At 35.0% G+C, this 24,410-nt stretch overlaps 1 protein-coding gene across 4 annotated transcripts in view; it reads left to right on the top strand.

The window, feature by feature from the left end:
- MYO1B (myosin IB) overlaps positions 1-24,410 on the top strand; it is a 204,809-nt gene that overhangs the window by 106,041 nt on the left and 74,358 nt on the right. For all 4 annotated transcript variants that reach the window (XM_074302829.1, XM_074302826.1, XM_074302825.1 and 1 more), the window contains exons 5-7: positions 7,143-7,247; positions 12,172-12,218; positions 18,161-18,224. In XM_074302829.1, the coding sequence (XP_074158930.1) occupies positions 7,143-7,247; positions 12,172-12,218; positions 18,161-18,224 (216 nt within the window). The remainder of the gene's footprint in view (positions 1-7,142; positions 7,248-12,171; positions 12,219-18,160; positions 18,225-24,410) is intronic.

Below are 24,410 nucleotides of genomic sequence, written 5' to 3'. Positions count from 1 at the left end.
TCTTTTTCTAAGATGTTAAATCCCAGATAAAAATGGTCCATAAACTTTGCTTCCCTCTAGAAACGGAGTCTCACTTTACTCTGGTACTTAGGTTCTTTTGAGTGAGTTTCAATACTAAAAATATTCATATCATGTAATTGGTGCCAAACAATGCAATATCTTCCAACACATTCTTTATCCAGTATGATGTACTTTTATAGTTGAAATCGACTTAATAGGTCAGCTTAGCATGGGAGAATGAATTAATATGTGCTTGCTGATTGAGTGACTTCCACTTCCTCTTCTGTAACCTAGACTCTGCTCCTAGGTCCCTTGGCTCTGATATCAGCTTTTGCCTTATCTTGCTGGGGCCAAGCCTCCATACCATAGCAATATTTTTCAACTCTCTATCAGACTCCTCCTGAAGGCATGTTGGATAAGTAATAATTTATTCAGATGTTAAAACAGATGGAAAATTTCCTTTCAAACTTAGCTCTGTGAGACATATGTATTATATATGTTATTATTTGCATATTATATCATTCTACTACCCAGAGTAAACTCCATGAAACTTTTTGTTTTGTCTTTGTATCTTCTAGGAAAAACAAATCTATTTTCCTAGGGTGTCAAATGATTTAATAATCTTGTTCTAGAATTTTACTGTGGGGCAGCAAGGTAGTACCGTGCATAGTGGTGGACTCATGTCTTCTTGAGTTTGAATCTGGCCTTAGACACTTGGGGCTAAAAGTTGAAATTCTCTTTCTACTATTATGAATCGTTCCCAAGAGGAAGAAAGAAGGAAAGGCACTAGAAAAAATAATACGCTAAAAGTGGAAGCTCTCTGGCGATTTTTAAAAATCACTTCACCCTATTTGTCTCAGTTTTCTTTTCTGTAAAATGAGCTAGATAAGGAAATGTCAAACTACTCCAGTATCTTTGCCAAGAAAACCCCCAATAGGGTCATGAAGAGTTGGACATGACTGAAACAGTTTTGTTTCTCTAGTGTCTTAACACAGGGATATTTGATTAATGAGTGCTTATTAGGTTGAGCAACAGATGTTTTAAAACATGGAGCATTGCCTTCATCCTTGTACTTGGGCTACTTTCTTCTTGATGATCCAGGTATTTGGGAAGGGCCTTCTAGGCCACAACAATATTGCTTGGTGCCGTGCTGCATCTTCAATAAAAGCAAATTATATCTCAGAGAAAAGGCCAAGTGTTTCCAGTTCCAGTGTCCATCCCAAGTACAAATAGGGTGTAAAAAGTCATTCGGGCAGAAAGAGGGAGAGAAGAGAGAGAGAAGGAGAGGGGGAGAAATGGGGCAAGGTGGAGGGGAGGGGGGAGAAGAAAGGGAAGGGAGAGAAGTTCAGCAGCTGCTGGACTCATCAAGATATTTTGGCTGCAAACCCTCAGTAACTTTGTGCTGCTCTTCTTACATGGTCCCCTTTGTACTGTTGGAATGAAAAGATGGTGCCTTGAATTTATTGAAGCCCAAATTGAATAAAGAATGGCCCAGCAAAAAGCAAGAAGAAAATGGGCAGCTTCATTTTCTGAAAAGTCAAGTCAGAGAGTCAGGCTGTTGACCAGAAGCAGAGGATCTTTGTTCAAATCCTATGTCCGGCATTTCTTAGCTGTGTGATCATGATGAAAATGGGGATGGATAATACATGTAACTATGGCATTTCGTGATTGTTGTGAGGTTCAGATGAAAGGAAATTCTTTTCAAACATGAAAGTGTGGTAAAAGGGTCAGATGTTATTATTTCACCCCAGAATGACCATGAGAAAACCTTCAGCACATGATTTTTTTTTTTTTTTTTTTTTTTTTTTTTTTTTTTTTGCCATTCTTTATATCCTCAGATACTTAGTATCTGGCCTAATGTGCTTTTTAATAATTTATATTCAAAGAAAGGTCAGAAAAGGTCAAAACTTCCTATCTGCAACATTTTTATAATGCTTTTGAACCTCTTAGGATCTACTTAATTAAAACTTTGTCTGTTTTGATGTCTTAGCAACTGAGATTCTCATCTTCACTCACCCATCCCCATTGTATTTTGTTGGTGTCTGTGCATTTGCTCTCTTCCATATGACTCCTGTCTCTAATAACCATAATTTTAACCCATTAAGTAAATTGAATTTTTGCTAAAACTTAGATGGGAGGGAATCCTGTTTCAAATGTTAATAGAATATTTTATCACAGAATGATCTATTCGTCAGGTACAAGAAATCTCTCATGCCCAGAAGAATGTGAAGGTATACTACGTCACTCTTTCCACCCACTCTAGAGAGTGGAGATGAAAACAGTTTTCCTGATGGAGTGTAAAATTCTCTATTGCATCATCATGTTCAGATTTATTTTTTAGGTTGTAAAGAAGAAATGTACACCTTGTAGAAGGTTTTCCATTGGTGTTAGAGAAAACTGCCTCTACCAAGGCAGATGGCAGTCTTCAATTTAGAGAGTTCTGAGAATCAGTGTGTTTCAGGCCAGAGGTGGGCTCTTGAAATCTTCTTACCAAAGCTCCGAGGATCATAATGAACATTGGAAAGGACTGCAATAACTCATTATATAGATGAGGAAACTGAGGCTTAAATGACTTGCCTAAGTTATATTGCTAATAACTGTGAGGGTTATTAGAGGCTTTAAGAGGCTTGGTTTTACAGACGAGGACACTGAGGCACAAGGGAGGTCCAAGTTACACAAGCTTGTAAGTTTCTGAGGATAGGTTTTGAATGAATTCCAGCCTTCCCTAAGTCTAGTACTTTCTCCTGTAGACCATGTGATTATGGATAGTGAAATCTCTTTGAGCCTCGAGCAGTTCCCTAAGACTTTTCTACCAAGTCATAAATGATTGTGATCTGACTTAATGAAGGAAGTTCTCCCCCCCACACACACACACACAAACAGAGACCCTTGACATTGCTTTTTAAATGTACATAAATATGCCTTATTTTATTTTTTATTTTTTTTGTGGGGAGGGGATATGTTGAAGTAAAGAATCCTTTCAAATTTTGTTGAATTGTTAAGAAACAATCCTTTTAAATTCAATTTAGTTATCATATTTTAAAAAACACTGATTCCTTCTCAAATGGGTGAAAGATTATTAGATTATGATTGTTAGCAAAAAGAATTCTTCTGTCCTTAAAACAAGAGATTTTTCTTGTTGTAACAGAATATATAAGTGTGTATGGGCATGAGATGGGGCAGAGATCTGTGATTTCATCAATGTGGAGATAACCCCAGGAGAATTGCACATAGGAATCATGTTGTTGTTATTGTTGTATGTCCTTTGTACTTTAAGAGGACCAAAAGGACATCATGATGTCAAGGTCAAATTGGAGTGAGGAAACAAAGCTAGAGCTAAAAGGAATTTCAGAGACCATCTAGTCCATTCCCCTTATTTTATAGGTGAAGAATTGGAGGGTAAGTGGCTTGTAAAGGTTTACATAGTTTTGGTTGTTGCTTGGTCATTTTTCAATCATGTCTGACTTTTCATGATCCCATTTTTTAGCAAAGATTCTAGAGTAGTCGGCCATTTCCTTCTCCAGCTCATTTTATAGATGAGAAAACTGAGGCAAATAAGGTTAAACGACTTGTCTTTAGTTACACAGCTGGTAAGTGTGTGAGGCCAATTTTGGACTCAAGAAGATGAGTCTTCCGGACTCCAAGCCTGGTGTTATATCTGCTAGATCCCAGCTTTTTACAACCTCATATAGAATCTCACGATTAAATGTAGGGGACATGATATTATGATTTGTTATCAGTAAATGTTATCAGGTGGAAAAGGATCATAAGTAGAAAAGTTTTAAGACCTGCATTACTCCTCCACCTTGCTGCCCCCTTACACAACAGAAGTGTCAGAGACCATCTTTGAACTGAGGTCTTCCTAACTTAAAGCTCAGTATTTTGTCTACTACTCCATACATCCTTCTATTATTATAAAATATTTAAGTATTTATTGAAGATTATCATCAACAATCCTAATAATATATTGGACTTTTACAGATAACAATACCCTGCCTAGTTATAGGCATATAAGATCATGTGTTTGCTGCCTAACAACAATTAAAATTATCTGAGAAGTTGGCTTTCAAATAAAGAATTGATAGCCATGTTCAATTCTTGTGCTTAGTTCAGAGGATCATAGATTGAGAACCCAAAAGGGAGCTCATCCAGCCTTCTCACTTTACTGATGAGAAATCTAAGGCCTAGAATATTAAAGTCATTTGTTACAAGAGTACACAGAGTAGATGACAAAGCAGAAATTGAAACTCTTGTCTTCTAACTCCATAACCAATGCTTTTTCAAATCTTTGGTCATTAATAGAAATAATTATGTGAAGATTTGATTTGGATAAAGTCTTAAGTATTTGGATACCAATCCAAATTTATCTGAACTTTGGCGCAAATAGACAAAAAGGAAATTGAGCAGAAAATCTCCTGAGATTACTATTATTTCCTGTTTTCAGAAGGCCTCAACACTGAGAACAGACTGTAAAAAATTATGTTCACCAAACATTCTTGGATCTTAAAATGCTGCCTTACTGGTTTGTTCATCTTTCTAAATTAGTGATTGTCTCTTGGATTTGAATTTTGAAGATCAGGTATCATACTGAAAAAAAAAATAGTTGCATGAGTTGACGTTTTTGGTCAACAAAGCCTTTTTTGGAGAAATTATCCATAAGCTCTGCTTCCAAAAATGGATTGCTAAAAACAACTCCAGACTCTTTGCCTGAAGACATATATCAATCTGAACCTAAGAACTTGTGAACTGAAACTTTAAATGAATGCTTCATAAATACTATAAGGTTTTTAAAAATGATCTTGTCATTGGATTATATAAATAGGTTGAATGGAAAATGATGATCATGTTTTCTAGCATTTGAACTAGCCTTTCTTAACTAATGTTTGCCTAAGTGCTCCCATATGATCGGGATTGTAAGATACTGTTTCTTCAAAGGCCACTTTACATTCTGTAAAATTGTATGACATTGAACCTACAGGTTAGCTTTGGAATGATTAGAAACCTTTAGCATAGTGATTAGTTGCAGACCACTTCTTGGCTAGTGGAAGTTGGAGACTATAGTCGCCCATGAAAGCTACTATTGGATATAATGAGCCAAGATCCTCTGTTCTGTGTCACAATTCTAGTGCACATACCCATCTTCTCACATCTGAATTATTGCATTCAAATGTTGGTGGGTCAGCCTATCTCAAGTCTCTTCACTCCAATCCATCTTTCATTTAGCTACTAAAAAATGATTTTCCTAAAATAAAGCCTAGCTGTGATGATGTTACTTACAGACTCTGTCATCTCCAAGATCAAACACAAATCTGTTTAGCGTCAAGGGCTTTCCTAACTTAGATGCTGTCTACCTTTTTTCTTATATTTTATTCCCAGACATTTACTCTTTGATCCAGTAACATTGCCTTCCTGATGCTTCCACAAACAAGACACTCCATCTCTCATCTTTGGGCATTTTTTCTCTGGCTGTCTCTCCCCACCCATGTCTGCAAGGCTCTTCAATTTTCTTGTTGTTCAGTCATTTCAGTCCTATAGATAAAACTGGAAAAATGTACCCAAACCAAAATGTTTCCTTCATAGTTTTTCTTGGATCCATCTCTGGATATAACTTTGCCAGTTATCCACTAGAGTCTATTGTAGATTGGTTTAGATGCATGCACTACAGTAAAGGTCTCTGGGACCATTGTATATCAGAGATTGTTTGTTTTCAGTAATTAAAGCCATGTTGCCATGAGACTTTGGGAAATGTGACAAATTATTAAGCATCTGTTATGCTTAATAACATAACAGGGGGAAAAAGTTTTTTTTTCTTTTTTGTTTGTTTTTAAATGATACATTATCTGCATATGGGTATAATTTATAACAGAGTATAATGAGAACAAAGGTGGGACCCAGACAAAATTCCAAGGAAAATTTGAACAGATCAAGAAATTTAATTCTCATTTAGAATTGAGAGCCTGTTTTAGAGCTTAAGCAATTTACATGTGATATATTTATATATTCTTTGCCCACAGTGCGTATAGTAAGATTAGAAAAATCTTGAGTTGATCTATAATAAAATTTATGGAACATTTTACAGTTTGTATAGTACTCTATTCCATCTGATTCATTCAAATATGCCAGTTGGATCTAGAATGTTAATATAAAGTATAATTGATGCTGACTGGCAGCTGTAATCATTATATTTTAACATTTAGGCATGTAGTATTTGCTGAATTGTAGCCTGATTTGTTACCTGTTCCATTGCCCAGCTTAGTTATAAATCATGGAGAATGAGTGGTTAGGTCACTTTTTATTTTAAAGATTGAATATTTTGCTTCTGGCAGGACTGTACAACCATGAATAATCAGTAACATTTCACTAATTCAGGTTGATTTGAGGAGTTCTAGTGAGCATGGCTAAAGAGACTAATTTTGGCAAATTGATATTTTAGATTTTTAAGTATATATAGCAGCAAGAACAAGGTTTACTAAACTATGGCAGACAACCTGATGAATGTGAGTGCATAGTGAAAATTACTTTAATGAATATTTTAAGGACAATTTTAATTAGACTTGTGATTATATCTAATAATGTAATCTTTAAATTCTTTTTCTTAAATATTCTCTCCAGTATATTTACCCTTTTTTCTTTGCAGAAGTGGAGTCCATGGGTGTGGAACATTGCATGTAGCATCAGACTTTTTTTTAATATGTGGATTAGTTTCGCAACTCCCTCCCCCATTCCTCATTTTAAAAATATATTACTCTCTGTCATTAAAGATGGACTCTGGGAGGGGGTAGAGGAGCAAATGTAGATTATGTAAAAACAAAAGATAACAATAAAATTTTATTGGAAAAAGTATTTCTTAGATTTTTATGCAAGCAATGTTTGTAACATAAAGATCTTAGGAGTAACATTTTCTTTGCAACCATTTTTTAAGAGTTTAACTTAGTCCAGCTGAATTTATAAAAATTCACTGTATTTGAAAATTTAATTTTTTAAACTTTTTTTCAAAATACAACTATGAATATGCTATATTTGAAAATGAATATGCTTCTCCCCCCTTATCACCTCAAACCTTTTATTATTAACAGTACCATTCCTTAAAGATTTTTAAGATTTTTGTTTAACTCATTATGGTGGCTTGATTCTATTTACAGAAGCCAGCAAACTTGTGATGTCCTATGTTGCTGCAGTTTGTGGAAAAGGAGCTGAAGTTAACCAGGTCAAAGAACAGCTTTTACAGTCAAATCCAGTACTAGAAGGTATGGTTTTTCTATATATAGGTATATTAGGTCTGTTTCTTTCAGTTATCAGTGTGGTCCTTATGGTGGAGTTCATTTTTAAGAATACTTCAAACACCAGGCATTCTGGGAGGAAAAAGAAATGAAGTAAGAGAATTTGGACCAAATCCTGCAAAGTAAATAAAAGGCTTACCCTGGCTACTTTGGACTCTACACTTGTGGGGTGCAGGGAACAGTTTTTTTTTTTTTTTTAAGTGAGAGAAACTTGCCCATTCTTAAGTGATTTATTTATCTTTCATTTTCAAGGTTAACCGTGTAATTTAAATTTTTTTCCAAATACACAAAAATCCAAACCCCCAAATGTAGCTGACATTTGTGGCTTAGATTTGCTAGCTAAGAAGAATCCAACAGGGAAGTACAACATTGCTACAATTTAATTACACATCCATTAAGAACCAGACCCTTGATAAATGAAGACAAAATTGAAGTAGCACTTTCCCTCAAGGAATTTACATATTACAGGGTAAATGCCCCAGAATTAAGGTGGGAACTTGTTAGCTGGCTAGCTGAATTGTAAATGAGTTCGAGATTTTGTATATGAATATTCCAAAGGTTAATTTAATTTGTTCTTCTTTGCCACAAATGTCATCCCTAAACCTGAACATCCATCTTGCATGTGCTTGTACATGCAAAATTCCAGAATGAGTACCCTTAGTTTGATAGGAGACCAAGCAAGAGTCAGGTCAGCATAAATCAATTATTACTATTGGAAAAACATCTCAGAGCATATGGCATGGGTCAGTGCTATCACCTTCTGTTGTTGAGGACAGGGAAGATAATCTATATTGTCATTGAAGGCAATCAGCAGACTTGGAAAGTGAACAATCTTAATGCCATTATTAACTCACTGTGCTGATGGGATGGCTGCTCTGTATTTGAGAAGAGGAGATGAGACTCTTCTCCCAATTTCCAGAGAGAAAGAGAAATAATAAGCATAGAAATATTGCTGAAGAGTCGAAGATGTTGTTAGTGCTCTTCTTTCTTCTTCTTTGGCAGCTTCTATTACTTACCACATCTGAGGCCCATGTAGAGAACTCTCGGTGTAGAAATTCCCTTCCCTCACATAGATTACTGACTCATAAACTCATAGAAAAAGAGCCAGGTGAGATTTAGGGGCTATGTTGTCCAATTCCTTCACCTTGTAGATGCAGAGACTGAAGCTAACAGAGGTAAATACGAGGTCACATAGAAACCTCAAACATGAGTTTTGAAACCAGGCTTTAGGAATGAACCATACTCCTTCTTTATCTGCAAGATAACCTTAAAAAGTTGCCTGTGGACAAAATGATTAATTTGGAAATGTTTTACATGATTGCACACGTATAATCTGAATCAGATTGCTTACCTTCCCAGGGAAAGGAAGGGAAGGAGGGGTAGAACTTGGAACTTAAAAAAAATTAAAAGAATGTCAAAAATTGTTTTTCCATGTAATTGGGAAAAAATAAAATGTTATTTAAAAATATATGTTGACTTAAAAAAAAAAAAAAGTTGCTTGTGGGCATTGAGAGGTTAAGTTTTTTGTCCGTTATCACAATATGTATGTCACATGGACCGCTTGAACCCAAGCCTTCCTGCCTTCAAGACTGTATTGCTATGGATGGAATGCCAGATCTTTTATGGTTTATCATTCCATTCTTTGGATTTTTCAATTATTGACTTTTCTGTTCCTGCTGAATCATAGGCTGTTGTCTTAATATTTTGTACAAGGTATGTACTGTATATCTTCCCGTGCTTATTTTAAGAATGTCATACCTTAAAGTAGGAGCATTGTATGGTCTTGTGGTCTTCCTTTGTGTTTGGAATCCATTCCTTTATTTGGTGGTATTTGAAACTAGACTCGAACCCAGGAAATGGGAGAAATGCGTGCAAGTGGGCATGTGTTATCTTTTAAGAGAATGCTCTTTGCTTTCTAACTAGACCAGCTAATGTAAATGAAATGGAGAACAATGAACTTGGAAAAACAATTGAGGAATGTGTCTCAAGCATTTTAGAATAAAGTACTTGTGTTTGAGTCAGTGTTCCATAATGAAAAGCTTCAGTGTTTAGATCTGTGCTTAATAATATGTAACTCAGATTTACTAGATGAAAAGATGACTTATGGCTCACAAATGGTACCCTGAATAAAGTTTTTTTTAAATGATTCTTTTCACTCACTTCTGACCTTCTCTTTGATAGATTGCCTGTGTGTGTGTGTGTGTGTGTGTGTGTGTGTGTGTGTGTGTGTGTGTGTGTGTGTGTGTGAGAGAGAGAGAGAGAGAGAGAGAGAGAGTTCTTTAAGTTAGATCTAAAACTCTGCTGATCTCTTGACTGGGGAGCTATGTATATTCCCACCCACTGAAGTTTGAGTCTTAGGAGAAATACCAAAAATGTTAGGTTTTTCTTATCAAGTAAGTCAAAGTTCACTATTATCAGCTCTGCATTTATGAATATCATCAGCTTGCTTGGTAAGTGCTGGGACTCCTACTCTCCTCATCAAGTATGGTTTTTAAATTGGATTTTTCCTCTTTTTTTTCTACAGCAAGAAGTATATTACAATTGATTTTTAGTTCACATATAGAATTGGTGGGAGCTGTTATTCTAATATCTGAACTGAATTTTGTCCTCCAAAAACTTTGTCTTGGCCTGTGTTGTTCATTTTGCTTAATTCAGATAAAACTGAAACATTTTTTTTATGCAAAACAAAGAAGCCAAAGTAAAATAGAATGAGCCTTGTCCTCTTGGTTTACATACTTCATCACTCTTCTTTCTTAATATACCCTGTGGGCCTTTGGTTGTTTGAGTACAAAATGGTAGCTAACTTTTTGTAGCTTTTAGTTAGGCCCAAAGCCCTCAACTTTGAAAGTGAACTCTTTTGCCATCTCTGTAAGTAAAGGAAGAGAAGTAGCATTCATTATTGAGAGGTGTTTTTAGTGTCCAGAAGATCTGAGTTCAAGTCCCGGCTCTGAAACATACTATCTGTGTGACACTGGGAAAATCGCTTAACCAGTTCAGCGCCCCTGCAGAAGACTTTCTTAAGATTGTGAGTTACAAATCAGTTGTTGACCTGAATTGATTACAGGGAGTTTATTTTTCCCCAAATATATGCAAAATTAGTTTTCAGCATTCACTTTTGCAAAGTCTTGTGTTCCAAATTTTTCTCCTTCTCTTCCACCTTATCCAAGACAGGAAGCAAACATATGCAATTCTTCTAAATATATTTCCATATCCGTCATGCTGCACAAGAAAAATCATATCAAAATGGAAAAAAAAAAACTCGAGAAAAAAAATCAAACAAACAGCAACAATAAAAGGTGAAAATACTATGCTTTAATCCACATTCAGTCTTTTTAGCTCTCTCTCTGAATGCAGATGGCACTTTTAATCACAAGTCTATTGGAATTGCCTTGCATCATCTTATTGTTAAAAAGAGACAAGTCCATCACAGTCGAAAATCATATAATCTTGTTACTGGGTACAACGTTCTCTTGCTTCTGCTCACTTTATTCAGCATCACTTCATGTAAGTCTCTCCAGGCTTTTCTGAAATCAGCCTGCTTGTCATTTCTTATAGAACAGTAATTCTATTATATTCATATAGCATTATTTATTCAGCCATTCCCCAACTAATGGGCATTTGCTTAGTTTCCAGTTCCTTGCTGCTACAAACATTTTTGTATGTGGAACCTTTTCCTAGAGGGAGTTTCTTCAGTGGGAGTCCCCTACATCCATGAAGTCTCAGGTCTAATACAAATAAAACAACAGCAAAACCAACCAAATGTGAAACAGTTAAATTGGTTTGATTTTTAAATTACTTGTGTTTTGCAAGTAGGAATTGTTTCCTCATTTTTATTTGTATCTCTACTATCTAGCTTTTGTAGGCATTTGATTATTAAGTATTTTTTAAGATTAGACTTTAAGCTTTAATAATTTAAACCTGCACTAAGACTTCTGTGACACCCTGTATTAAGGATTTGTTTATTAATAGTATTTAGATTTTTGAGCTTCTCTTGTCTTTTTCTCACATCTTTATGCTCACATTTTTTCTTTTCTAGAACATAAACACTAGGACACTATGTGACTTGGTGATCTCCTTATCATCTCATTACTCACCTGATATTTCTAGGGCTATACTAGCGGGGAAGTTTGGAAATTGCTTTATCCTCTTCTTGAAACTATTAGAATGAGCTGAAGTTCAGATGAATCAGATGTCTCTAAAAGGAGTTTCGTACTCACCCCAGAAATTTTTACATATTCTATAGGAATAGAAAATAACATCATTTGTGGCATGATCTATATGTCTATTGTAAACTGGTTGTAAATAACTAGCATTTATTAAGCTACCACTCTATGCCAGGCAATGTACTAAATTATAGCAGAGAGTTTTGTCTCTCTCTCCTTGGAGGGCCTTACTTAGTTATCTTCAGTTAAATACATGCTTTTCTTTTCCATTTAAAATGCATGAATTTTTTTAGTCTTTTCTGTGGTCTTATAGCCTCTAATTAGTGCTACTTCTATTTATATTCATTAATGATGAGAGAAAGGCATTGTTACTGAGCTTTGACATCACTAAATTGACTAATATCAGACCTTAGAGGCACTGAAATAAGTGACATCTTATGAAATACAATGAACCCTACTCTTCTCCCCAACCTGGAAATTTAAATTAATAAAAGGACTAGCAAATTTTAGATACTTTATTTAAAACTTTCCAAACTGGACATTTCCAAATTAATTTCATAGGGAAAGTTTTGAATCATTAAAAAATGTCATTGCTCAGACTCCTCAGAATATGGATGAGTTTTTAAATAAGATTTTTATATTTTGATCTTCCTATTGCAGTTTTTATTATAGTTTGTCAATGTCTTTTAATCATGACAAATTATATCTTTTTTTTTTTTTTTCTACAGCATTTGGAAATGCCAAAACTGTACGGAATGACAACTCCTCTAGATTTGTAAGTATTTCAATATATATAGAAGAATTAATATTGTTGAAAGTGAATGACATGTTTGATATTGTGTATATATGTAAGTGTGTGTGCATGTTTATCTATCTTTAAAATATAAAGAAATAACTCTGTTGAAACACTGAGTAGGATGGGGATAGCTTTGATCCCTCTCATTTTTTACCCTGTAATTCTTTTTTTTTAGGAAGATAGCAAACCATTCTATCATATTGTTTTTGCAGTGATGGCATCATATGAAATACAATGAAGCCCTGCTCCCTAACCTAGAAATTTGAATAAAGAGATTTGCAAATTTTAGACACTTTATTTAAAACTTTCTAACCTTGACATTTCCAGGATTATTTTAAAGGGAAAATTAAAATCATTAAAAATGTCTTCAAGGGTAGTTTTGGCATTGTGATATGTAATAAGTTCTTCACCTTCACCTTCACCTGGCTGAAACTAATCCAAGAGGCAGGAAGTGAGCCCCCAAAAAACAGAACAAAGCAAAACCAACCAGTGATTCCTCCTACCAAAATGTCCTAACTAAAATATCTTACACTAATAAGACAGTTTAAAATTTACAGAGCTATTTTCTGTCAAATAGATAATGCAAATATAATTATTCCCACCCTATAGATGAGAAGGCTGAGGGTGTATTGTCTTGCCCTGAGAGCTATAGAACAAAGTAAAGTGCCAGGACTACACTGGACAAAAGTCCAGGCACTAATGGTTATGTTTAAGAGTTAACCTGTACAGGAATCCAATAAACCCTCATCCAGGCTATTTTTTCTTCTTATACACAATTCTGGGAAGCTAGTTGCCATAGTGAATAAAGCATCAGCTTAAAGTTAGGTAGTGCTGAGTTTAAATGTAGTTTCAGAAACATAATAACTGTTTGACCTTGAGCAAGTCACTTAATCCTGTTTGTTTCAGTTTCTCATCTTTAAAATGAGCTAGAAAGAAAATGATAATCACTTCAGTGAGTTTGCCAAGAAAACACCAAATGAGGTCATAGAGAGACAGACATGGTCGAAATGACTCAAAAACAACATACAGTTTTAATAAACTTTGATTTTTAAACTAATTACATATTAAACAAAGGGCAAAGGAGTAACTACAAATTAAATGAAGTGGCAACAATAAGAAAAAAATAGCGGGCTGGGCCACACATACTTTCGAGTTGCCACTCATATAATCAATAGATTTTAGAGCATGGAAAGACCATAGAAATTCAGAATAGTTATCTGGGACTACTTGGTATGAAATCAAATAGCTCTGCACACCTCAGGAGACCTTGAAGGTACCATTGTATTTTAGCATACAGTAACAAATAATATTTTGTAGTGAACCAGAATCATTCAGAAAAGATTAGATTATGTTCATTATTCCATGTTCCTGTTGAGGAAAAATAAACAACAACAACAAAAAAACACTAAACCTCATATGGAGGTTGTACATTCCATCCAGCATATTTACAAGGTCTGTGATTTACAGGAAGTACAGGTTTCTAAAGCAATTGGTCTCAAAGGGTTCCAAAAATCCAAGGTTTTACAAAGTAATATTTCTCATCTCTCTACCTTTAAGCCACCAACCTGCTGTTATTAATTTTGATAATGATTTAAGAAGATAGGAGAAGGGAAGAGTTATGTTTAATATTCCCAAGCTCTTCTTAACAAATTAAGTTATTTTCATGCTGGATGGATAGTTAAAAGGAATTCAGGTTTATGGCTTTGGAGATTAGAGGTCTTGAATTTTCTCTCAGTGACTTTTCCAGGAACCCTGCTTCTCCTCTTCTTCTTCTTCAACTTCTTACTTCACTCTTCTAATTTCCCCCTTCTCTTCTTCCATCTCCTTCTTCCTCTTCTCCTTTCTTCTCTTCAATCTTCCCCTTCTCTCTATTCCCTCTTCTTTTTGCTCTTCCTTTTCTTTCTTCCCTCTTCTTCCTCCTTTTTTTCTCACTTTCTCTTCTTTATCCTCCTCCTCTTCCTCTATCACCTCCTCCTCTTCTTTCTCTCCTCTTCCTTTCTCCTTATCTTATGAATGAGAAACCAAGACCTAGACAGATGAAATATTGGTACTAAGTTCAGACAGTATAGTGATAAAGGAGACTCTAAAACTCAGCTCTTACCCATGGCCAAAAGTAGTTGTTCTTAGACTTAGTTCTTGTGTCTTTTATTCAGAAAGATGGTTTGATTACCTTTTCCTCTTAGGAAGGCCTTAACCTGACATAAAAAGCCTTCCAAAATAACTTTTGAATCCTTCTCATATTACCTTTCCAGTCTTTTTTAAAACTTTCTTTCATGCTCCCTAGGATGTGGCACCATTGGCCTTCATGTAGTTTCTCCCACACAGTTCTCCATATCCCAGCTCTTCTACCTTTTCATTGGCTGCCCCATGTTTTTCTTCCTTACCCCTATTTCCCAGCTTCCCTGGTTTCCATTAAGACTCAGCTTAAATTCTATCATCTTCAGAAGGCCTCTCTTGAACTCCATCCTAGTTAGTTCCACCTGTGTATTTCTTGTATGTACACAGTTGTCTAGTTCTCTCTTTCTAGGCTAAGAAGGGAGTACTTAACTTGCGGTCACACAAGTCGTAAGGAGCAGAGCTAAGACTCAAAAGCTATGTGCATAGTTCTAAAGGGACTCCAATGGAGCTCCAATAGAATGTGAGCTCTTTGAGGGTGGGGACCATGGTTTTTACTTTGATATTTATTGTCATGGCTTTAATCAGTGCTTGGCACATTACAAGTGCTTAATGAATGTTTATTGACTGACTGGCTGTTACTTCTTTCTATGCATTTTAACTTTCAACCAAATGGACCCCACTCTTCCTCTTCTCTCTCCTTCCAAATATACCCCTGTTCTTTTTAAACTGTTCTAAGCCTTTGTTCGCCCTGTCCCCTATACCCAGAATGCCTTATCTTTCCATCTCTTACTGATGAATTGAGCTTTAAAGAGGGGGATAGCAAATAAAGTCCTGTTTAAGTTTTTATGCCTTCACTAAATACTGTAGTTATCCCTAATAGCTAGCAAATTTCTCTGCTCACAGGTATTTAACATGTTTGTATTGAATTGTAATGAGGTAGCCATGGTTGCAGGAAACAGCTAGAGGTTCCATTTTCCAATCTTACAGGAGAACTTATTAGGAAGTGGGGATGGCCTTGAATTACTTGAGAATCCATAGTTCCATGAAGAACTTGCCTCCTTTGTGCCTGCTAAAATAAAGAAGGGGAAATGGAAGCTAGATATAATTTGGGCAAGAGTATCTATGACTGGGGATAGTAGTGTGTAAAGGAAATCTTTCCAGAAGAGTAACCTTAAAGAAGTATCCTCCCATTTCTGTTAGTTTATGCTATACTTGATTTTTTTTCATATAATAGAAGACACTTCATGTTTCCTTCATAAGGTGTTTCCAAAAGCATAAGCATTGTCAGACAGAATAAGACAAAAGCTTGTGATTTGCGTGAGGTGTTGATTGAAAGCAGCCAATACATGATCTAGATTCAGGTGAATGAATGAGGCAAGCAAAGGGATAAACTGTATCTGACATTAGACTTGCTTGCTCACTGGGTAAGCTATTTCTTGCTTAGACCTCCATTTCTAAGAGTTGTAGGGGTTTTTCTAACCAAAAGGCTGTTACTGGCTTTTACTGATCCTTTTACTTCTATTTTAGTGGATTGGTGAACATGTTATTTTGAGTATTCCCTTCATCAATGCCAATCATAGCCCACCCACATCTCATCATGTGCCCTTATTGTTTGTTTTCCCCTGTAGATCATTGTTAAGCTTTCATGGATCCCAGGTTAAAAACTTTTGCTGTAGATGTATATGTGTACACGGTCCCCTCATTTTGTGTGATGGTGTAGCATTCAGGCTCTCTGTTTTTATGTTATTCCTGGCTCTTTCCAAGATGATTGTCTCAGCTCCTTTTTGAAAATGCCTCTCCTGGATGACAGTAAGACATTCTTTTCTTACCAGAATGCTATAAGAATAAAAAATTCTTATGTATAGATTGTCATTGGAAAACATGCTGAAGCCTAGTGACGTCTAACATGTGGCTTTCCTTTGTACTTCACTCAACTGCAGTTCTTAAGAAGAAAATGTGGTCCAGGATTTACAGCCATGTAACATCACCAGGGAAATATTGGTGTTTAAATACCCTTCTCATACATCTTGCAGCTCCTCGTATGTGTTTGCTTTAGATCAACCATGAAAGATAAAATAAAATAAAAATTAGCTTTTTTCTATTTAGAGGACAGGTAGAAATGTGCGTTTGCCCTTATTATTCCTTCTCTCCACCACCTTTTCCTCCAAGTGATCCTCTTTCCCCCAGGCTTAATGATTACTTTTCATTTTAATAAGTCATGACTTTTTAGTCCCATGTATTATATATAATAATGGGATCCTAGAGTTTACAGGATCCTTCTAGGACAGAGCCCCAGCCATGTTTGGGACAATAGTTTTTGAAATATGTTTACTTTTGCTAGTTATTTAATGAGCATAAGTTCATATTAGCTTATTTATTGAACAGGTATTATGTGAATCTATAGGGCAGTGCAGTAGTGAAGTGAGTTCAAATCCAGCCTCAGCTATCTGCTGTGTAACTGTAACTCTGGGCAAGTCACTTAAGCCCTATATGTCTCCGTTCCTCATCTATAAAATGGAGACACATTGAAGAAGGATATAGCAAACCACTTCAGTATCTTTGCTGAGAAAACCTCATGCACAAGTTCACAGGAGCAAGAAGAATTGAACATGTCTGAACAACAACAATGTGCTACAAAGGCAAAACTAACAGTTTTTACCCTCAAGTAGTTACACTAACGATAGTGGTTTGAAGAAGCATCTTTAAAAATTATGATCAAGTTTTCTCTCTTCCTTGTTCCCCTCTCATCCCTCCAATTATTTTGAGAATTAAAGTTAACAATGTAAGATTCTTAAGGGCAGGAATTGGGGGGGGGCAGAATTGTTTTATATTCCTAGCATTTAACAGGTCCTATCACAAGTTAGTACTCAGTTAATTCTTGTAAGTTGAATAATAATTAGGTTAGAAATATGTTTCTAATAGGTTAGAATGTTTCTGAAGTTGAAAGTAAAACATAACCAGATTGTTACCATCCTTACTCACCCTATTCCCAAGAGGAAATTGCCAAGAGGATTATGTTATTTTTAACTTTACAGGCTTGTCCTTTAAAAAAAAATTTTTTGGGGGGTGTAATGTGAGGTTGTATGTGTTTGTGTATCTGTGTGCTATATATAAAGTGTACTATGATATTGCATCATGGTTAAATGTAAGTTAAATATTAAATGTTAAGTTTTAAAATATAATTTTATTAATAAGCTCAAAAGCAGAGGAAAAATCTGCCACCATCCAGTGATTTATAAACAATCGATAATTATTTATACCCTGCATCCATTGGTTTTGCTATAGGATGAATAGGTGACTAAGTAAAAACCTGGAGGTCGTTTCAGAGGTTTGCAAAATATCTTACTCATGAGATGCTGGTATAGGGGGAGAATAAAAGCTATGTTTATAATTTTTCTTCAACTTATAAATAAGAATTATTATTTATTTTCAGCCATTATTATTATTAAACCAAATTTACTTATGAGTCTGAAACAATACTTAGACCTGGAGTCAAAAGAGACAAGTTTTTCTGTTAACAAAATGACATATTAGTTTTGAACTAATGCTGTACTTTTCCCCTGAAGTCTCTTATAAGAGATTAAAAGATAGCATAAATGCTTCAGCCTTTCCTCATTATATTTAAATTAATACATAAAATGTGTTTATGTTTTTAGCAAATGTCATTGTTTAAGAAAAACAACTTGGAAATATCTATCTATAGATAGATAGATGGATGGATGGATGATAGTTCTTTCAAGATCTACATATATGTATCTCAAAGTTAAATACACACAAAATGTTGTGTTTTTTTTCTTTTACAGGGCAAATATATGGATATTGAATTTGACTTCAAAGGAGATCCACTGGGAGGCGTGATAAGTAACTGTGAGTATTGTTCTTGGTTTCATTTAGAAAATTTCCAAGAAGTTCTATAAAAGTATAATAGTAAAAGTTTAGCTTGGAGTTTTGATTTCAAAATATAAAGATTGTGTGTTATAAGAACGATGGCATTTGCCCATTATTCTGTTATTTGAATTCATACATCATAAGAAATATATATAGGTATTCTATTTTATGTTAAATACATTATGAATGTATATAATAAACTAAGTTAATAAACATATGAGTTCCAAAATCATTTACTATTTTTCTTTGACCATTCTTTATAAATTGATTTTTTTTTAAAAATGTGACATGCTATTTTTTGCAAGGCACTATAGAAATGAAGCAGCAAAGAGAAAATGAATTCACAGAATACACATTGCAGTTTTAAATTTATTTTATAAAAAGATTTATATTTAGACGATTTCAAATGGTAAGCTCTCTTAACATATTTAGAATATTATTACATTTACACAAATTATAATTGCCAAACTATTCAGCAAAATATCCGTTGTACAAAATGAAAAACAGATTTGAACTTGAAGGTTTACTACGAGAGACCTTTTGACACCATTATGTCTAGGTGAATTAGATTTCATAATGCATTAAATGGAATCTCAAATTTGTTTTCTCTGTTTATGCTTCTCTGCACACTGCTGATCTGACAGTTGTCTCTCCATATAACTCATCTACCTGTGTAGACTTATATGTATCATTACTTTAGAGTCAGGCATTTGTTAAAAAGATGACTTTGGGTAATGTGTTACTCTTATAAAATAGTACCATAATGAACTTAACATGAATCATTTTGTTCACCGTATCTGGGAAACAAGAGTGTTCATGCAAACAATTCATGATGTAGTAAAAAGAATATAATTGTTACATTTGACAGACTAGCTTGGCTGGCTCCATTCCAAAGCCATTACATCTTATGATTCATTTTTGTTGTTCAGTTATTTCAATTCTGTCTGACTCTTCATGATCCCAAAGATATTGGAGTGGTTTGCTATTTCCATCTCCAGTTCACTTTACAGATGACTATGAGAACAAACTTTTATTCTAGGTAACCATATGAGGGAAGAGTTCAGAGAAATGTTAACAATTGAGCTTGGGCATATGTAACGATAATTGAAAGTACTGTAACAATAATTTTAGTTGATAATTGTGGAGGTGGTGGTGATTTGTTCTGGTCATGTCCTCCAATTCTCCATTGCCTCATTTGGAATTTTCTTGAAAAAGATACTAATTTGCTATTTCTTTCTCTAACTCATTATACAAATGAGGAAACTGGGCAGTTAGAGTAAATAGCTTGCACAAGGCCATACACCTAGTAAGTTTCTGGGACTGCATTTGAATTCAGGTCTTTGGGACTCCAGGTGGAATGCTCTATCTACTGTACCACATGATTTCTCTTGCATAATAGTATGGTGTTATATTTTTATGGAATGATCAATACACTATATACAATAATGATATGAGGTAAGAATATGAGTATCACTATATTTTAGACTCTTCCCAACTGGGCAAAATCACTTAATCTCTGTTTGCCTTAGTTTCCTCAACTCTAAAATAGGGATAATATTATAGTACCTACTTCTCAGGATTATTGTGAGGATCAAATGAGATAATATTTATGAAAGTTCTAACTTGAGTCCTCAGATAAAATATAAACTTCTTTGTTTAGTTTTTAGTGTACTATCCAACTAGACAACTTGATTTTTCCATCCTAATGGGATATCACCACCCTACTCTGCCTTTTCATTCTAAATAAACTGTCTTCTTTTTAGTTTTTCCATATTACACTCCATCTACAGACTCTATTTTGGACTCTCTTCCTTTTCGATGGAATGCAAGCACTATTCTTCATGAAGTCTTTCCTAATTCTCTGCAATTAGTACTGATCTCTTTACCAAATCACATTGTATTTAGCTACTCTCCTATATGTATTTTTTTTTACTTTTTATTGTATGTGTTTTATACATAATTATTGTCTCCTATCAGAATGTAATCTGAATGGGGAGAAGAATTAGCTTTATCCCTTTACTTGAATCCACAGAATCTAACACAAGGTCTGGAGTACAGTAGGCATTCAATAAATATGGATTAATCAAGAGGTTAACTTGGCCTTTGCCTTCTCATTTTTTCTGGAAGAAGCATATGGAGATGAAGAAGCAACTCATTATGGATTCTATCTTCAGGGAATGGATTTCATACATTTGTATTTCCTAGCATTTGTTTCCATAATGAAATTACTTTGATATTTGTGGTAATGGGAAACACCCAATCATTTCTAAATATCCTTTCCTTTTTCTTGGGGAGAAAAGGAATGAATTAGTGGTTAAGCAGGAAATATCTTGCTACGGGTATCACTGCCTTCTAGGAAGCTCATAAGTATAGCAATCAGCCCTGTTTCTGTAAGAGAAGGACAAACTATCTAAGGGAATATAAAACAATGGAGAAATCTGCTTTCCTCCTCCAAAATGTGTGGCACATCCCTGAAATATAATCATGAGTATTGGATTGAACCCTCCTCCCAGATTCCAACATACTCTGTGTATCCTGAAAGGTAGATAAGATCCCTGGGACTGGCTGTAACTCCTGGACAGAGGGAATGCAGCGGATTCTTCTGAGCTTTACTTAATCCTCTTTCTGACTGGCCAGTTGGGTCCTATTTAGGGGAGTTGGGGAGAAAGTGAAGTCAGATTTCAAGTTATCTTTTTCTTTTAACTGTTAAAACAGCCTCACTGGAAGATCTCATTCACCCTCATGTCTTCAGTTATCTTTGGGCAGATGACTCCCAAGCCTTCTATTGCTCCAGAGCTTCAGTTCTGTCCAAAAGCCTGTTTGAAAATCCTGGGTTTGGCTTTGTTTCCTCTCTCAAACTTAAATCTAAAACCAAACACATATTTTTCTCCCCCAAATCTATCCCAGCTCCCTGCTTCCCATTTTCTGTAATTATCACCACCACTCTTCTCTACAGTGTGCCTATTATAGGGGGCAGACAGAGAACAGCAGGGGTGTACTGGTAAATATTTAACAACTGTCTCTCTCACATTTTTCTTAAAAAACTCACCCCCCTAAATGTGCACATAACACACGTTTAAAATTTAATGCACGTTATTAACACTTAAAAAGTCTGGACCAGACTACTGATGGCACCAACAGAGAACAAAAGTTTAGATAAAACTCATCTCCTGTCTTTGGGAGATTGTATATATAGCCTAGTGGGGGTGGGGACAGATAAGAGAGACTGAAAAAACAAAGTAGTTTGTGAGGTCTGAGGAGGAAGGTTTTTTTGAATCTTTACAGATTCCCCTGGATTATAAAACCCTTTCATAGCCTGACTCCTTTCTCCCTTCTTCACAGCTTTATTATTACTTCCTTTCACACACAGTTCAGATTGACTTTCTGATATTGCCTGGCACATAAGTCCCTCCATTTCTGTGTCTTTGCCCCGACTGTCCCTTCCCCAGTCCTCATTCCCATATCTGTGAGGTCTGTTTCTTGGTATCAGCTGTTTTCCATTAGAACTTGTCTTAAGTGCTACTTTTTACATGAGACTTTTCCTGTTTTGCCTTCCCCCCAACCCCCTTTCACCCTCTATACCAGCAGGTAGTTCTTCCCCTCCTTAATTATCCTGTACAAACTCATAAATATACATGTTCATCTCTTCATAGCTCCTGTCTGATACAGCGGTGGCCCTTAATAAATGCTTGTCAATTGATTTATTAACCAACAGGATCAGGGAAACCTTCCTGGAAGTGGAAACCATTTTCTTAGGTTTTAATTAGAAGTTAAGTTCATGAGACAAAAGTTGTTGGAGGGGAAGGCTGACTGTTCTGAGCAAAGGGCCTAAAACTTGTGACTTCTTACTCTCCCTTAATTGCCAGGTCCTTGTTCTTCTTGACTTTGTTGTTCAGTTGTCAGACTTTTTGCAATCCTGTGGACCATAGTGTCCATGGGGTTTTCTTGGCAAAGATATTGGAATGGTTTGCCATTTCCTTCTCCAATGCATTAATATAAATGGTGATTCCAGGTGATGTTTCCAGGGTCACATGTGTTTGAGAACAGATTTTGAACTCAGGTCTTCCTGACTGCAAACTCAGTTGCTCCCTCTACTACCTCTGCTTCTTGACTAGGACTTTGATAATGAAAAGGTATCTTTGCCTCTAGAGTCTCCTTGTTCAAGTCCATTATTTATGGTGTTACTAGCAGTTTTCCTATCCCATTATTCTGAACCTCTCATTCTCCAATTTAAAACATTCCATGATAATAAATCACATCTCCCTTTTCTTGTTCACCCAATTTTGCCTTCCACATAATATATAAGCTTATTAACTTGGCATTCAAGGCTCTCTACTTTAGTATAGTGTTTTGCACATAACAGATGAACAATTTTTACTGAATTTAGATAGAGGGTAACAAAACCATATTGTTTCTCAAGATAATAAAAGTGGCATTATACTATAAAACAAAGTCTGAATTACAGGTTTTGGGTGTGGAAGTTAAGATCCTTTTCAGAATCATTTCTTTAGGTCCAGGGCTTCTTAAACTTTTTCCACTGGTAATTCCTTTTTTACCTGAGAAATTTTTATATGACTCCAGCTACATATGTATATAAATTAGGTAAACACACATGTATTGGATTTCACATATATTTTTAAACATTAACATATATTGAATTACTTGCCATCTAGGGGGAAAGGAAGAAAAAAATTGGAACACAAGGTTTTGCAAGGATCAGTGTTGAAAAAGTATCCATGCATATGCTTTGAAGATAAAAAGCTTAATAAAAAAATAGTAAAAAAAAAATAAAATATGTATACAAATGAAATATTTGCTGAAATAAATCACACAGAAATTTATTTTAAAACAATTCTTTGGTATACATATAATTTTGCCTTTATTAAAGATGAAAGCCAAATTGCACATTAATGAGATGGATATGCTAGTTTATTTTACATAAAGAATTAGCTCTTGGTGAAATATTTAATACTTTTTACTGTTAACCAATATTTGTGACTCCCACATTCAGTTATGTGACTCAGTTTAAAACAGCTTTGCTTTAGGCAATATGATACCAGAGGGAAGAACTCTGGATCTATCATTAAAAGACTTGAATCCAACTTTCACCCCTGATGCTTAGGTCATGCAGTAGATAGAGTGCTGGGCTAGAAGTAAGAAAGTCTCCAATTCAAGTCAAACCTCATACAAGCCCTAGGTGTGTGATCCCTGGGCTTAATCTGTGCCTTCATTTTTTCATCTAAAAAATGGGGATAATAATAATAGCACTTAGTTTCTAGCATTGTTTTGATGATTAAATGAGATAATAATTATAAGTGCTTATCAGAGTGACTGGCACAAAATAACGACTATATAAATGTTGGCTATTATTAGTAGTAGTAACTTTGAGCAACTTATGAACCTGTCTCCTTTTCTGGAGATCTGTGTAATCCAGTGCCAGACCTTTATGAGGGAATTTAAAATATTCAAGGTTTTTAAAAACATTTAAAAATATTTCATAGCAGTTAAAAGTTGATTCAGCTAATTGGAAAATTAAAATGAGCCTGGAATTCTTGAGCTTTTATTTGATTTGATTTGATTTGATTTTTTTTAGATTCAATGCAATTTAACTTGTTAAAATTTTTAAAGCTTTTTATCTTCAAAATATATGCATAGTTTTCAACGTACACCCTTGCAAAACCTTATGTTCCAAATTTTTTCTCCCTCCTTACCCCTGCCCCCTCCCCCAGATGGCAAGTAATTCAATATCTGTTAAACATATGCAATTCTTCTATACATATTTCCACAATTATCTTGCTGCACAAGAAAAAATTGACTACTTTTAATTAGCTTGAGTCTCATTATGAATTTTTTAACTATAATTTCTCATTCTAAGTAACCAGTTTTTGTTGGATTTTTTTCTTGGCTATATCCAGACAAAGTTATCAAGTTTGCATCTGTAAGTAAATTATAGCTTTTGATCTTGAGGCTAAAAGAGAGAGGAGAAATACACCTGTCTCAACAAGTTCAAATACACATTCTCCTTTCATTGACCTTGTTCCAAAATAATTCTCTAACTTCTGTCCTTTCATTAGTAAGTAGACAGGTCAGTTCTATCATTTATTCTATCATTTAACTAATGTACTGCATGTTTAAGATTTAATTCCCTTTCATAGTTTGTTCTTT

This window comes from Sminthopsis crassicaudata, chromosome 3 (genome assembly GCF_048593235.1).
Source record: "Sminthopsis crassicaudata isolate SCR6 chromosome 3, ASM4859323v1, whole genome shotgun sequence".
In the NCBI taxonomy this organism is placed as follows: domain Eukaryota; kingdom Metazoa; phylum Chordata; class Mammalia; order Dasyuromorphia; family Dasyuridae; genus Sminthopsis; species Sminthopsis crassicaudata.
This window is presented reverse-complemented; position numbering and strand designations above follow the sequence as displayed.